General features: G+C 45.9%; 1 protein-coding gene across 1 annotated transcript in view; it reads left to right on the forward strand.

Annotated features, from left to right (window-relative positions):
• The window catches only part of GPR158 (G protein-coupled receptor 158), a 461,568-nt gene that overhangs the window by 227,036 nt on the left and 218,763 nt on the right, over positions 1–15,769 (forward strand). The window contains 1 exon segment of the mRNA XM_033932889.1: positions 11,276–11,378. Coding sequence (XP_033788780.1) covers positions 11,276–11,378 — 103 coding nt within the window.

Below are 15,769 nucleotides of genomic sequence, written 5' to 3' on the forward strand. Positions count from 1 at the left end.
AAAAAAAAAATATTGAAGGTGCCATTGTAAGGTGCTAGTCTCACACCTATGGAGATGCATAGGGATGCCTTCGGACGCCTAAGGCTGGTGGGGCTGTGGTTTATGTCAGAAGTGGCCTTAGGTATCCGTAGGCATCCCTATGCATCTCAGTAGGTGTGAAACTGGCGCCTTAAATGTAGGCCTTTAAAATGGTGGCCTTCATTTAAGGCATCTATGTTAAAAAAAACAACAACCACAATTCTACAAATGGCAATGGTGTATGATTGACACGCGATTGGCGGCCATTTCTTAGGCAACCTTATCCAGAATCCGATACTTAGGGCTCCTTTTATGAAGCCGCGGTAGCGGTTTAACACATGTAATAGCGCGCACTAAACCACCGGACGTGCTAGCTGCTACCGCCTTCTCTTGAGCAGGCGGTAGTTTTTTGGCTAGCGCGGGGGTTAGTGTGTGATGAAAAGTCACGCACGCTGAAGCCGCTACCACGGCTTCGTGAAAGGAGCCCTTAATGATTGTTATAAAGTCTCTCCATTCTTTTTTTTCTGCAGAAAGATGTCTCTCCTTTTTAATGTGAGCTTAGCAGATATTATCAGATTTAGATGCTCTACTACAAATAGGACATCCTGAAATACGAAAACGCAAACATCCTACACTCCCGTGGGAGAGCAATATGAGTTGTCTCCTTCTTGCCCTTGCTCCTGCTTTCCAGTTGGCTACTTCTCCACTTTCCAACAGCATGGGTCATTAGGGTTGTCCAGAAAAACCTCAGATTGGAATAACTGTGCAACTACAAGATCAGCATCTATGAGTCAAACATGGTTGTTTTTATTACATAGAGTTTTATGGACCCCTACGAGATTACAAAAATTAGATAGTAGTAGATCTAATAGATGCTGGCATTGTAGGATAGAAGTGGGGACATTGGACCATTTACTATTCTTTTGTCCCTGCATTAATTCCTTTTGGAAATTAATTTGGCCCCAAATTAATAATTTATTAGAAAATCATGTTGGACTATCATATGATACAATATTATTTGGAACAGCAATGAGAACACAGAGTCCGATTTCAGCTAACAATAATAAACTTTTGTTAATTTTAACAAGGATCGGCATACAGCAAATTACTCAGAACTGGAAGGATTACACTAAATTGAATTACACTTTTTGGTGGAATTCAATTTGTCATATATATAAAATGGAAAAAGTATTGGCATTACAACAAGGTTATATTAAAAAATTTAATAAAATATGGGGACCATTGACAAATTATTCTACTGATCAGATATAATAACACATGTATAGAACATATAGAAGGGGTAGGGAGGGAAAACTATTGTAATATTAATATGCTATAAAATTCTGATAAAGGGTTTATATAATTCACATTGTAAGAACATTTATTAATAATTTCAAGTGTTTTTTCATAATTGAATGTATTACATGTATTTCACTTGATGTAAGAATTTTAAAAAAGAATAAAAATATTTATAAAAAAAAAAAAAAGGAATAACTGTGCAAATTTTCCCATCCTGGGGTAGCTCAAAGCCACTGATTAATTAAAGCTCCGTTTTTTGCTTAATGGAGCAAATTGCTTGGTATTATAGCTATAACTTTTATGTTTTCACACTCAGCAATGATACTTTGATAGAAAGACATTTTATGCAAAACATTTAACAGTATTTTATTAAATGAACCTTCAGTATCTGCACTTTATTGTGGAAAATAACAGAAATTTAACACACTTCGCTAATAGCTAAACCCGTATACTTTGGTGTAGTCATCTGCCAATGATGTTTCAAACACTCAAGTATTCAATGTTTTCTTGAGATAGTCAGGATAAAGCCTTCAATGCAACTCCTTGCAACAAGGCCTCACACTGCACTGGGTCTGCTGTGATGCCAGTGGCAAAGCAAATAATCAATTTAACACCTTGCATGGCTGTGTAATTAGTAAATTTCAGTGACCCCGGGATGGGCTTTAAAACATTTTTTTTAAATTATTTTCTGATGAAGCACAATAAAATTCATGGGAAAAACTTCAATTTGCAGTTTTCCCAACTTTGGGGTTTTCTGGACAATCCTAATGGGCCATCAGTGGTTACAGGGAGGGGGGGGGGTCTCTTTAGTACTTGTCCTGCAGCAGTTGTACCATGAGGCTGCTACAAAAGGTTTTGGCAGCCATTTTCTTGAAGCTACTGCTAGGAGCAGGAGCAAGTTGGTTTTGCTTCTGCTCTTAACGCCCCCCCCCCCCCCCGGACCACCAAAAATACCAGATAGGGCCTATGGTGATGGTCCTCTAAAAAGAGGACATGTCCGAGTAAATCCGTATGTCTGGTAACCCTAATCAGAGGGCCTGGGGAAATTGTTAAAATTATGCAGGTGCCAGATCAACATCTAATACATTCCACATGCCAGGGTGAGGAGATATTCCAGCACCCCTGCCAAGTTGGCACCTGGGATGGTCTGCCTCCACCAATGGCGTACCAAGGGTGGGACGGAGTGGGCGGTCTGCCCCAGGTGCAAGCATGAGGGGGGTGTTCCCGGCCTTGGAGTCATGGTCTGGGAACTTCCCCTTCTCACGGCCTAGCCCCAAGGCTCTCACCCTTCTTGCCTCTCCTGTTTGGTCTGATGCCACCAAGCATAAAAAATTGCCGGCCTTGGCAGTTATTCAGCGACGTTGCCCATGGCTCCCCTTCCTGTTTTCCGTGTCTGCTTGGTCTTTCTCAATGACGTAACTTCCTGTTTCCGCCCGGGTGGACCGCGGCAGACAGAAAGCAGGAAGGGGAGCCGCGGGCAACATCACTGAATCACTGCCAAGGCCGGCAGTTTTTTCAGCTTGGCGGCATCAGACCGGCCAGGAGAGAAGGGTGAGTATATGCTGGGCCTGGATTACCGTATTTTCACGCAAATAACACGCACCCGTATAAAACGCGCACACGGATATAGCGCGCAGAAATCACGATGATTTGCACAAAAACTTTGATATACCGCGCTCACGGGTATACCGCGCATGCTGCCCGACGCTCCTTTCGCCCGCCCTGACTTTCCGTGCGCTGTCCCGACTCTCCGTTCACCCCCCCTGACTTCCATGCACTGTCCCCCCTTGAAGGTCTGTCCCCATCCTGAAAGCCTGATGCCCCCCCCCCGACGTCCGATACATCCCTCCCCCCGAAGGACTGCCGACTCCCCAACAATATCGGGCCAGGAGGGAGCCCAAATCCTCCTGGCCACGGCGACCCCCTAACCCCACCCCGCACTACATTACGGGCAGGAGGGATCCCAGGCCCTCCTGCCCTCGACGCAAACCCCCCTCCCCCCAACGACCGCCCTCCCCAAGAACCTCCGACCGCCCCCCCAGCCGACCCGCGACCCCCCTGGCGACCCCCACGACCCCCCCACCCCCCTTACCTTTGGTAGTTGGGCCAGAAGGGAGCCCAAACCCTCCTGGCCACGGCGACCCCCTAACCCCACCCCGCACTACATTACGGGCAGGAGGGATCCCAGGCCCTCCTGCCCTCGACGCAAACCCCCCTCCCCCCCAACGACCGCCCCCCCCAAGAACCTCCGACCGCCCCCCAGCCGACCCGCGATCCCCCTGGCAACCCCCACGACCCCCCCACCCCCCTTCCCCGTACCTTTGGTAGTTGTCCGGACAGACGGGAGCCAAACCCACCTGTCCGGCAGGCAGCCAACGAAGGAATGAGGCCGGATTGGCCCATCCATCCTAAAGCTCCGCCTACTGGTGGGGCCTAAGGCGCGTGGGCCAATCAGAATAGGCCCTGGAGCCTTAGGTCCCACCTGGGGGCGCGGCCTGAGGCACATGGTCGGGTTGGGCCCATGTGCCTCAGGCCGCGCCCCCAGGTGGGACCTAAGGCTCCAGGGCCTATTCTGATTGGCCCACGCGCCTTAGGCCCCACCAGTAGGCGGAGCTTTAGGATGGATGGGCCAATCCGGCCTCATTCCTTCGTTGGCTGCCTGCCGGACAGGCGGGTTTGGCTCCCGTCTGTCCGGCCAACTACCAAAGGTACGGGGAAGGGGGGTGGGGGGGTCGTGGGGGTCGCCAGGGGGATCGCGGGTCGGCTGGGGGGCGGTCGGAGGTTCTTGGGGGGGACGGTCGTTGGGGGGGAGGGGGGTTTGCGTCGAGGGCAGGAGGGCCTGGGATCCCTCCTGCCCGTAATGTAGTGCGGGGTGGGGTTAGGGGGTCGCCGTGGCCAGGAGGGTTTGGGCTCCCTTCTGGCCCGATATTGTCGGGAAGTCGGCGGTCCTTCGGGGTGGGGGTGCGAGTGGTCCTGCCGGGGGGGGGGGATGTATCGGACGTCGGGGAGTCGGCCGGGCAAGAGGGCTTGGGCTCCCTCTTGCTCCGATCGTGGATGCGGGTGCGGATGGGAGCGCGTGCGAGCGGTCGTTCGGGGTGGGGGTGCGAGCGGTCCTGCTGGGGGGGTGAGTCGGGCGGGGTGGGAACTATGTTTTAAAACTTTGGTATACCGCGCTCACGCATATAACGCGCGAGGGGTATGCGCGGTAGGTAAAAACGCGTATAACGCGCGCGTTATATGCGTGAAAATACGGTAACTGTTCTTTTTTTTTTAAGTGCAAAGCGGTGATGGGTGGGGGGTATTAAGAAGTGCTAACTGGACTGTTTTTTTTTTTTTAAGTACAAAGCAGGGAGAGGGGTGTATTAAGAAGTGCTAACTGGATTAACAGGGTTTTTTTTTTTAAAAGCACAAAGCGGGGAGTTTTGTAAAAAGAGAGGGGTTAGTTTGCGATTGCAAATTCCATACTAGGCAAAGGTGTTTTCTGTGTTCTGCGTGTTTGAAAGACATGGGGCTAGATTCACTAAAGGATAGTGAGTCAATCACTGTTGGTTGATTCCTGGCCGATTTTAAAACAGCGATTGATTCACTATCAAGTTTGCATGCAAATGATTTGCACAGAGGTGCAAATCATTTGCTTGCAAACTCCAACTCAAAAGCGATTGAGTCGGGACAGAGCCCTTACAGTAGTGACAGGAGAAGCAGCCTCCTGTCACCGCTGTCAGGGCTTCTGCCAGCTTTTTAAATTTTTTTTTTTAATTGGGCAGATATTTTGCATGTATTACACATGCATAATAACTGCTCGATTAAAAAAAAAAAAAAAGCCCCCCCCCAGACAAAGTGCTTCCTCCCTCCCTGAACCCCCCAAATGCGCCCCCACACACAAGCATGGCCCCGCCGAAGACAAAAAGGTAGGAGGGATGCAAACTCCCTCCTGCCGTCGCAAACCCCCCACCGCATCAAAATGCCCCCCCGCACCAATGCCCATCACCGCTGCCATCGGGCCTGATGCTGCCCAACCCCCCTCCCCTGCCATCGCAAACCCAGCCTGGCTGGGCCCGGCCCACCTCCTTCCCCGTACCTTTAACAAGTTGGGAGCAGGAGCTCAGTCCCTCCTGCTCCAGGCCTCCGATGATGACGAACTGCGGCCTCAGGTCATGCCCCGGTGCATCATGTGATGCACAGGGAGGAGCCTAAGGCAATGATTGACTGAGATGCCTCGGGCTCCTCCCTTGGGAGGAGCCTGGGGCACCTCAGCCATTCAGGGACTTCCTTAGGTGGTAGCAGGCATTGGTGCCGGGGGGGCATTTTTTTTGGTTCGGGGAGGGGGAGCACTGTCAAGTTAAAATCATGGGCTCCCAATGCGTTTTGCAGAATATATAAAAAATTTTATGTATTCTGCTAAAAGCATTGCGACCCCTTGTTTTTTTAGGGCAGGAGAGTCAGCAAGAATAGAAGCGACTGGTATTCAGCAGTCGCTTCTTTTCTGATCGGCAAGACCAATCGGTGTTCCAGAAATTGTTTAGTGAATCACTGCTTTCCAAAATTTGCATGCCATTTCCCTCATTTGCATGCGGATCAGATCGGAAGGAAGGTTAGTGAATCGGGTCGAGGAACAATCGGGTCACAAAGTGGTTGCAAAGTGGCCGGGACACGATCGGTGTCCTTTGTGAATCTAGCCCATGGTTTTCTGTTAGCGTTGACTGTGCAGGATTGATCTGTACCAGTCTGGCTTGTTCAGTTTTACAATGGGTGTATTGATGTTCTATTGCTCACTGCAGTATGTAAGATGCTGCCTTTTCCTAGGTACACTCTGGTTGTGCGACTTGTAGATTGTTACTTAAAATCATGTTTTTCATACAGACGAGGGGTGTGTGTGTGTGTGTGTGTGTGTGTCAAAAAATGATGGGTCCCGGGTGTCACATATGCTAGGTATGTCACTGGCCCCACCCCCTTACTGTGCCACTGCATACTTAATTATCTTACCATCGAAAGCACCTTCAAATAAGGATTTCAATGCATGACACATCAGGGAAAACAGGATGTGCTGAGGGCATGTCAGAAATTTAGCAGTCTGGTTTTCTGAGTGCTCCTTATTACTTTATCTTTCACCTTATTGGATAAAGCTACCATTATTTCTTGTCTAGAGCGGTCCCACTGTAGCATGTAATTAAAAATATTTTAGCAACTAATTACAGTATGGTGTGTCAGCTTATAGTGGGAATACAAGAGTTGAAATCTTAAATGAATAAAGTGTCATAAGAATTTGTGACTTAATGTCTGGAACCATGGAGAGACATGATAAAATATTACATTTGTATAAATATTTTTTTGCAGAACCAGCATGCTTTAGAGTGTTAAAAAAAGAAAGGTATGCAGTTTTGCATCTACATTATTAAAGCTGTGATTGCTACACAGCACGTGGTTAATTCATTCAAAATCAGAGCTTAAGAGACATTTCCACTAGAAAGATAATTATTCATCAAGTTCAACAAATAAATAAAAGGTTGGATTCTATTTTTAAAAATATAGATCGAAAGGAATGCATTTATGATCCTAGTTGATCCGGCGCTACTGTCTCTCATATATACCCCCTGCCTTTGCCCATGTTTCTCCTTCTCTCTCTCATATAAGCCCCCTGCCTTCACCTATTCTTCCTCATATGTACCCCCTCACTCATTCACTCTCTCTCTCATATATTATCCCCCCCTTGTCTTCAAAGGCAAGGCCCTACCGAATTATCAGCACTGAAAATAATTCTTTAAACCAGCACCAGGTGACTTCTTTCTAAATATATTAGAATTTGTTTTAACGTTGATGTAGAGCAAAGTGTTGAACTTACAACTAATGAAAACTAGAAAAGAAATTAGTTTAAAAGAAATAACTACTCTTACAACTCCCATACCTTCACTCTTTCTCCCTCTAACTTCATTGTATGTAATTTGGTTAAAAAATAAAGCTGAAAATATGAACAATCCTCTGTTGTTGGGACTTCTCTAATCGAACCTGGCTTTAGCTGCAAATTTCTCCAGTGGGATCCCTGCTTCCCTCCCGTGACTCTTCCGACCACGAGCTTAAACCACATGGCACCAGAGTTTTGGGCTGGTCTTGCGGTATCAAGTCTTGTAAGACTTGAAACCGCAGCACCAACCCAAACTTCTGATGCCGCATGGCTAAAGCTCGTGGTTAGATGAGTTGCAGCTGGAAAGCAGGCATCCCACCAAAGGAATCCATTTTTCCACCAAGTTTCTGGGAGTCAATAAAAAAGACATTAGGGGGGGGGTGTGTGTGTGAGGTTTTGGCTAAAGAAGTGAGTGTGCTCTAAGAGCTACACATTGCGACTTCTGGCTTTCCTCTTCTATTATGGGCTAGTGTGACATTTATCAGTAGAGTCTAATAACGAAGTTAGTCTTTGTAAAAGCCAAAACATTGACTAGCTGTGGTTACTAAGGGAAATGGGGGTGGGGGAATCTGTAAACCAGATCAGAGGAGGGTCCCTTATCTTAGTAATCTTCGAGGGGCAGCGGAAAAGTACTCAGCCCAGCCAACAAAGTTGGGGCAGTCTCCATCAAAGGCTATACACTCAGGGCTCCTTTTACGAAGGCGCGTTAGGGCCTTAACGTGCGGAATAGCGCGAGATAAAATGCTGCATGCGCTAGCCGCTACCGCCTCCTCTTGAGCAGGCGGTACTTTTTCGGCTAGCGCGCGCTATAGCTCACGCTCATCCAGTGCGTGCACTAAAAACGCTAGGGCACCTTCGTAAAAGGAGCCCTTGGTCCAGTGATTTTCAACTTTTTTTCATTCTGTTAGAAAATTACAGAATGAAAAAAGTAGAGAATGGCTGAACTAAGGCCCGGATTCTCTAAATGGCGCCGATTTTTTAAAGTCTATTACAATATATTAGGAGATACAAAAACATTTAATGTGCTTCACACCTACCCTATAAAATACATATCAGCAAAAAAGGAAACACAAGTGGTTTTTATCAATTTGCTTCTTCAAAATGGGTGAAATCACTCCATGCTGTCATGCAAAAAGCACTTTCTCTTTACACCATAGTGACTTCAAAATCTAATGATTCAAAACCATCTTTTCAATATCCCATACACTAGGGTTTAAAAAAAAAAATATTGGAAAACTAACACTAACCAGGAGAGGAACGTCAGAAATTTAGGGGTCATTTTACTAAGGCACGCTAATGCGTCGTAGCGCCTGCTAAATGCTAACGCGTCCATTATATCCTATGGATGCGTTACCATGCGTTAGCATTTGGCACGCGCTAATATTTAGCATGTGCTAAGACGCACTAGCGCGCTTTAGTAAAAGGACCCCTTAGTTTGAGAAAGGGATCATGGAGCCTCTTATAGCACACAACTATTTCAGAACCCACTTCACCAATCCCAGTCCTTTTTAAATCGTTTGTTCCTCCCCCAACCTCCCTATCTAATTTTTACGGTATTTTTTTAAATTTCTTGCTTTTAAATTAGATAATTGTAAAATATTCTGTGGGAAAATCACAACAGAATATACTGACAACTGTTATCAATCCCAACGTGTGAAACTGCACTTATCTGTCCCATAGAACTCCAGACACCAGGGTACAGTTGACATACTGTCCCTTTAGTGTTTCGGTTCTAAAACCTTCCTCGGGGGATTCCTCAGTACATACGTCTAAAACAGAACAATATAAAGCAATGTAAAACAATATAATATAAAACACTCAATACCCATGCTACCACCAAGATCATCCTGCTGGAATAACCCACTGGGATTGGTGAAGTGGGTTCTGAAATAGTGTGTGCTGTAAGAGGCCCCATGATCCCTTTCCCCAAACTAAATGTCTGATGATCCTCTCCTGGTTAGTGTTAGTTTTCCAATTTTTAAAAAAAAACCCATGGAGGGGCATAATCAAAAGAAATGTCTAAATCTGTTTGGGGCTTAAGTCGCTAGTTGCCCAAAGTCGGACAAGGGAAAAGGTCCATTTTCGAAAAATACGTCCAACGTATTTTTTTTTTTTTTTGAAATCATCTAACTCTATGTCCAGCCGTCTGAAAATCCAGACCGCTAAGTCATCCATCTTTATACCCCATTTTCAACTAAAAATTCATCCAACTCAAAAACGCCTAGAAAAAGAACTTTGGGGCGTGGGAGAGGCCAGAAAAGTGAGGGACTGGACACCCAGACATGGCACCAGAGTAGTGGGGTACCTTAAAGGGCACTGCTGTGAACTTCATAAAAAGGGTGCCACATAAACATCTTACCACAACTCCCTTATAGGTCATGGTGAGCCCCCCAAAACACCCCCAAAACCTACTAGACCCACCTATCTACCACCCCAATAGCCCTTATGGCTACAGGTGCCACTTATATGGCAGTACAAAAGGGTTTTGGGGGGTGCACATGTTTCACTATGAATGCAGTGATTAGAGTGGCTTATGGGCCTGGGTCTTCCTCTCCATGGTTCACTAACCCACCCCCAAGACCACTTAAGCCACCTCTGTGCAGCTCTACTAGGCTTTCCTATGCCAGGCTGCTAGGTGCTGATGCTCTGGAGGCAGATATGCAAAGTTGTTATTATGATTTTTATGGGGTCAGCGATCACTGGGGCAGTGTGTTGAGTTCTGTACTTTGTGTCTGCAGTGGTTATCTGGTCACTTTGGATAACTTTTGTGGATTTAGACCTGGTTTTAGATGGCCTAAGTCACAACATCCAAGTTCTGTCTAGGCAGTGTTGTAAAACTTTTGGTTATACATGCAGTACGATTAAGTCTAGGATGGCCCACGACCCGCACAAATCCCGCCATCGACACTCCTCCTGAAATGCCCCTTTTAGCTCTGGGCGTACTGCAGCACTGTTAGGCCTAAGTCATTTTTAGATACGTCTAAAACCCGGTTCGATTATCAGCACTTGGATGACTTGTGTTACTGATCGTCCATGTGCTGATTTAGGCCGGATTTTAGATGTATTTCTTTTTTGATTATGAGGCCCCTAGTGTATGGGATATTGAAAAGATGGTTTTGAATCATTATATTTTGAAGTCATTTAGATGTGAAGAGAAAGTGCTTTTTGCATGACAGCATGGAGTGATTTCACCCATTTTGAAGAAGTGAAATGATAAACACCACCTGTGTTTCCTTTTTTGCCGGTTTTATAAGTGACAGTAGGCGCCCTTGCTAAATGAAAAATGCCATTTAAATGATGCTTTAAACTGATTTTCAAGGTGCCTACTGCCACCTAAAAACCAACACTGGAATCGTACCTCTGTAGGCACTTTACAGCATCTAATGCCGGAAGTGGCGTCAGGCACCATAAAACACCCATGGAGACGTGATTCACCTCAAATGTAGGCACCAGAAAAGTAGGCCTGGGAAACCCTGGCCTACATTTCTGGTGCCTACTTTTTCCAGAGGCACAATTCTCTAAACGACCCCATCGCGTGATCAACACGCGATTGGCGGCCACTTTTAAGGCTGCCGCCGACAATGGCACTGGTTAGAGAATCTAGGCCTTAGGGATCCTTTTACAAAGCCCCGCTAGGGCCTTAACGTGCGGAATAGCACACGCTAAATTGCCGCGCGCGCTAGCCGCTGCCGCCTCCTAAAGCTCTTAGCGCACCTTCGTAAAAAGAGCCCTTAGTGTATAGTCCTTGGTGGAGGCTGCCCTAACTTTGTTGGTTGGGTTAAGAACGTTTCAGCTGCCCCTCAAAGGTTACATCACAGCCTTCAATTTTTTTTCACAAAAGTATAACACCTTTTATTTGAAACTGTTGCTCTCTTAGAGAAAAGGAACTTGCTGGAAATAAACTTAAAAAAAAAAAAAAAAAAAGCTAATATTGCACACTGGACCCTTTAAAAACAAACTAATATATTTTCTAATTTTTTAATGCTTGCTCAGCATATCGATGTATTTGTTTATACTTGAGAATTTGCAATGTTATTTTCCTATTATTTTCTTTTCTAGTGTGTGCCAATTAAAGGCCTTGGATTTGTGCTTGGAGCCTACAAATGTATTTGCAAGGCTGGCTTTTACCATCCCAACATTTTTTCTGTGAACAGCTTTCCAAGTAAGTGCCTTTTTGCTTGAGTAATTAAAAAAAAAAGAAAGAAAGAAAAACATAACATTAATAATGCAGGAATCCCTTTTTATCCTTACCAGATTTACTTGCTAAGTTCCTGCTGGTTGCTCTAGGATTATCCCATTGGTTTCTCATATGTTCTATTCTTGGGACTCCTGTGAAGCATACCCATGTTAAACATATTTGAGTTGAAAATAAAATATCCCTCTGCTCATGGGAAATAGCGATTTCTTGTATTATAGACTTGATGTAACAAATGAAAGCAAGGGGATTCTCTTTGCTCTGATATAGAGCTGAATGGGTCGTTGTGTCATCCTGCATTATTTGCTATGTCATTGACACTTTGGTTGATTAACAGTCTAACAACTTTATGCAATGTGACAGTATGATATAATAAAAAAATAAATAAATACATGTTTGGCCTGAATGAAAAATAACCATAACAGGACACACTAGAACCAAAACAGTAGTATGAACAGTGGAAAGACCTGGATGGACAGGCAGTGATTCAAACTAGACAATGACATGGGGAAAAAAATTATCACCCTGTCTGCCCCATCCCCATGAGCTCGTCCCCATCCCTGCCCCATCCCCGCGAGCTCAGTCCCCGTCCGTGCCCTGTCCCCGCAAGTTCAGTCCCCGTCCCTGCCTTACAAACTGTCAGATCCCATTCGCACAAGCCTCAAATAGTTATGATTTTATACTGAATGTATTTTATTAAAGTATAAAAAGAGACAATATTCTGTATACTGTAATTGTAATTTTATAAACACTAATAATACAGATCAAGGATCAACAATATCCCTGTTTCCCCTCCTTTTCACAAATATCCCCTCCATTATTGTGAAAACTGAACAAACCAAATTACTACAGAATGCTACATAGAAAAATCAAGCTAACAGAATACTTCAATCACAGATGGCAGGAATAGTGTTAGGGAAGTGCAACTAGGGCAACTGCCCCCTGGTCATAGAGAGAACACTAAGCCAGCTGGAAGCTAAAGAAGCACAGCCTGGGCTTTGCGGTCCCCAGTTATGTCTCTAGCAGGATATATATTCAAAATCTGATATATTCTAATGACAAAATAGAAATAAAATATTTTTTTTTTCTACCTTTTGTTGTCTCTGGTTTCTGCTTTTATCTTCTTTTCACTCTTTTCCTTCCAGCGTCTGCCCTGTCTCTTCAATCCAGCATCTGCCCATTCCATCCACTGTCTGCCCCTTCCAGAAACTGTCTGTCTCCCCCTGCCATCTCTCCTCTAGATCCCCCCCTCCCGTTTGGTCTGGCATCCATCATCTTCCCTCTGTTCCCTCATGGTCTGGCATCTTTCTCCTTTCATCTCTCTTTCCCTTCCCCCTGTGGTTTTTAGCATATCTCTCTTCTCATTTCCTCTGCTCAGATCTGATATCTCTGTCTCCTTCCCCGTTCTCTGGCATCTCTCTCTCTCCTATTTCTCTTCCCTTTCCTTCTCTGGTCTTCCTTCTTTATTTTCTGCCTCCATCTAAATTAAATTCTTTCTTACTATGCAGTCCTCAGTTTCCCTCTTTTCACTATGTCTACCCACAGCATGCCACCCCTTTCCTTCACCCCTCCACTATCTCACTAACTCTATCTTCTTCCCCCATCCAGCATATGTCCTTTTTCTTTATCCCTCCTTCCATCCAGTATGTATTCTCTTTCTCCACTTCCATTCAGCATTTGCTCTCCCTTCTCCCCACTTCCATCATCTGCCCCTTCTCTCTTTTTCCCCCATTTCCATCATCTGCCCCTTCTCTCTCTTCCCCCACTTCCATCATCTACCCTCTTCTCTCTCCCCACTTCCATCATCTGCACCTTCTCCCTCTCCCTGCTCTCCACTTCCAACATCTGCCCCTTCTCCCCACTTCCATCATCTGCCCTCTTCTCTCTCCCCTTTCTCTCCACTTCCATCATCTGCCCCTTCCCTCAATATTTCCATCCACTACAGGCCCATCTTTCTCCCTTCCTCACCTTTCCGATTTTAGCAACAAGATCGGCAACGCCACCCCCCACCCCCACCTCGGATGACACTTAAGATCGGCAACAGGCTTCCTTCTACCCCCGGCATTAACAGAACTTCAGATCGGCAATGCAGTTCTCAGTCAAAAGCGGAAACAGGAAGCTGAGTCAGAGGGAAGCTTTTGATGTGAGCACTAGAGAATGACATGGGGAAAAATCTGTCCCTGTCACTGCACTGTCCCCTTCACCACCCCATCACCGCCATTACCTTCAATGCCCCGTCACCATCCCCGCAGCATCCATACAAGCCTCAGTACTGCAATATTTAGCTTATTCCTTCCTTATAAATCAAAGTTCTGGCTGCTGAACTGGAGAAAGATATGTTCAGCTGGCAGGGCTTTGTTTATAAATTTTTATCAACACAACTAATATACTACTTTATCCTGAAGCAAAAAAAAGAAAAAAAAGCAAAAAAAAGAAATAGAAATAGAATTTTTTTTCTACCTTTGTTGTCAATTCCTTCCATCCACTGTCTCTCTTCTCTCTGCGTCTTCCATTTGCTCTGTTATTGTGCCTCTCCCTTTCTCCCCCCTTCCAAATTGGTCTGGCACCATCTTCTTCCCTCCTCTCTCCCCCATAGTCTGGCATCTCTGTCTTCTTGCCTTCCAGCATCTTCTCCCCACTCTTTGTTCCCCATTTCTCTTCAGCGTCTTCTCCTCACTCTGTCTTCCACATTTCCCTTCAGCATCTTCTCCCCACTCTGTCTTCCACATTTCCCTGCAGTGTCTTCTCCCCACGCTCTCTTCCCCATCTCCCATCAGCGTCCTTCTCCCCCTCTGTCTTCCCCATCTCCCTTCAGCATCCTTCTCCCCCCTTTGTCTTCCCCATGTGCTTTCAGCATCCTTCTCCCCCTCTCTTTCTTCCCCATGTGCTTTCAGCGTCCTTCTCCCCCCTCTCTTTTACCCATTTCCCTTCAGCATCTTTTCCTCTCCACCCCACCTTTCCTCCCTTTCTCCCTCCCTGCCCCTTACCTTTGTGGCGCTTTCACACCCCCCCTTACCTTCGTGGTGCTTTCACCCCCCCCCTAACAGACCCAGTCCGACAAACCTCCCTGCCCTGTGGCCAGCTATGTCTAAACTGCCTTATTACAGCAGCCGAAGTGTTGTAGTTGCATATGGCTGCCATAAAGGTCATCTCTGACGCAACCGGAAGTTGCATCAGAGACGACCTTTACGGCAGCCACAGGGCAGGGAGGTTTGTCGGACCGGGCCTGTTGGGGGGGGGGGGGAAAGCGCCACGAAGGTAAGGGGGGGGCAAGCGCCACGAAGGTGGGAGGGAGAAAGGGAGCTGATTCAACTCGGTGGCGACAGTAAGAAGAGCGGCAGTAAGGAGAGAGAGAGAGAGCGCGATAGGGACTGGGCCGGCTGTGCACCCCCCGTATGGCTGCACCCAGGGCGGACCGCCCCCCTGCCCCCTCCTTGGTACGCCACTGCTTGTCCCCATTCCTGCAGTAAACCAGTTGCAAATGTCTCCATTCCTGCGGATTTACTGCGGTGACCACAATTTACCGCGGTAAAGGGTCCCCATGTCATTCTCTAATTCAAACTACAGCTTGTACAGCAGAGAAGCACAGGCGAGGAGGAAAATTCATTCACTTCCGATTTTCTAAGTGGGCCCAATAGACACAGTGGAACCAAGACACCAGGCAGATGCTAAAGGCAAAGTATGTGTGCATGCATTGATTCTGTGGAATGTTGAATTCAGACCTCCTCTTGGAAGCATGCTATTTTCAGCCAGTTTGATTATTTGCTCATTAATTATACTGGTTGGTGAGCAGGAAAGGAAATGTGAGGCAAGCTTGGTCAGGTTCTGCCTCACTTTTGCTCAGGGCTCTGCACTCTTATGAAGCTTTAAAAAAAAAAAAAAAAAATTTTCAGAACACTTTTTTCTATCTAGCATCTTTCCTTTTCTCTGAATGTGGGACAGAAAATTATACCCTGCTGCAGCTTTTTATCACTTTCTTAATCAGATGTTGATGACATCATCAGACATGGGATCTGCATTATGGATCATTATGGATAAGCATGTTAAAAAGTTTCAACAGGATTTGTAAAGTGTCTCTAGTTTATTTATCCTCCCCTTTGCCTGGAGTCAAAATGAATGGAATGAATGTTTATTAATTACTGTTAATTATTTATAGATATGGTTACCAGATGTCCAGAAAAACCCAGACATTTCCTCTTTTTAGAGGCCTGTCTAGGTGCCTGGAAGGATTTCCAAAACCTGGCAGTTTATGTGGGTGAGCTTGGGGCAGTGTCTGTAGTGCTTCTGTGCTTGTGTGGATATTGACATGATGATTTCACATGCATGTACACATGCGTGTGATGTCATCACACTGATGT

The sequence above is a fragment of the Geotrypetes seraphini genome, chromosome 2 (assembly GCF_902459505.1).
Source record: "Geotrypetes seraphini chromosome 2, aGeoSer1.1, whole genome shotgun sequence".
NCBI lineage: Eukaryota > Metazoa > Chordata > Amphibia > Gymnophiona > Dermophiidae > Geotrypetes > Geotrypetes seraphini.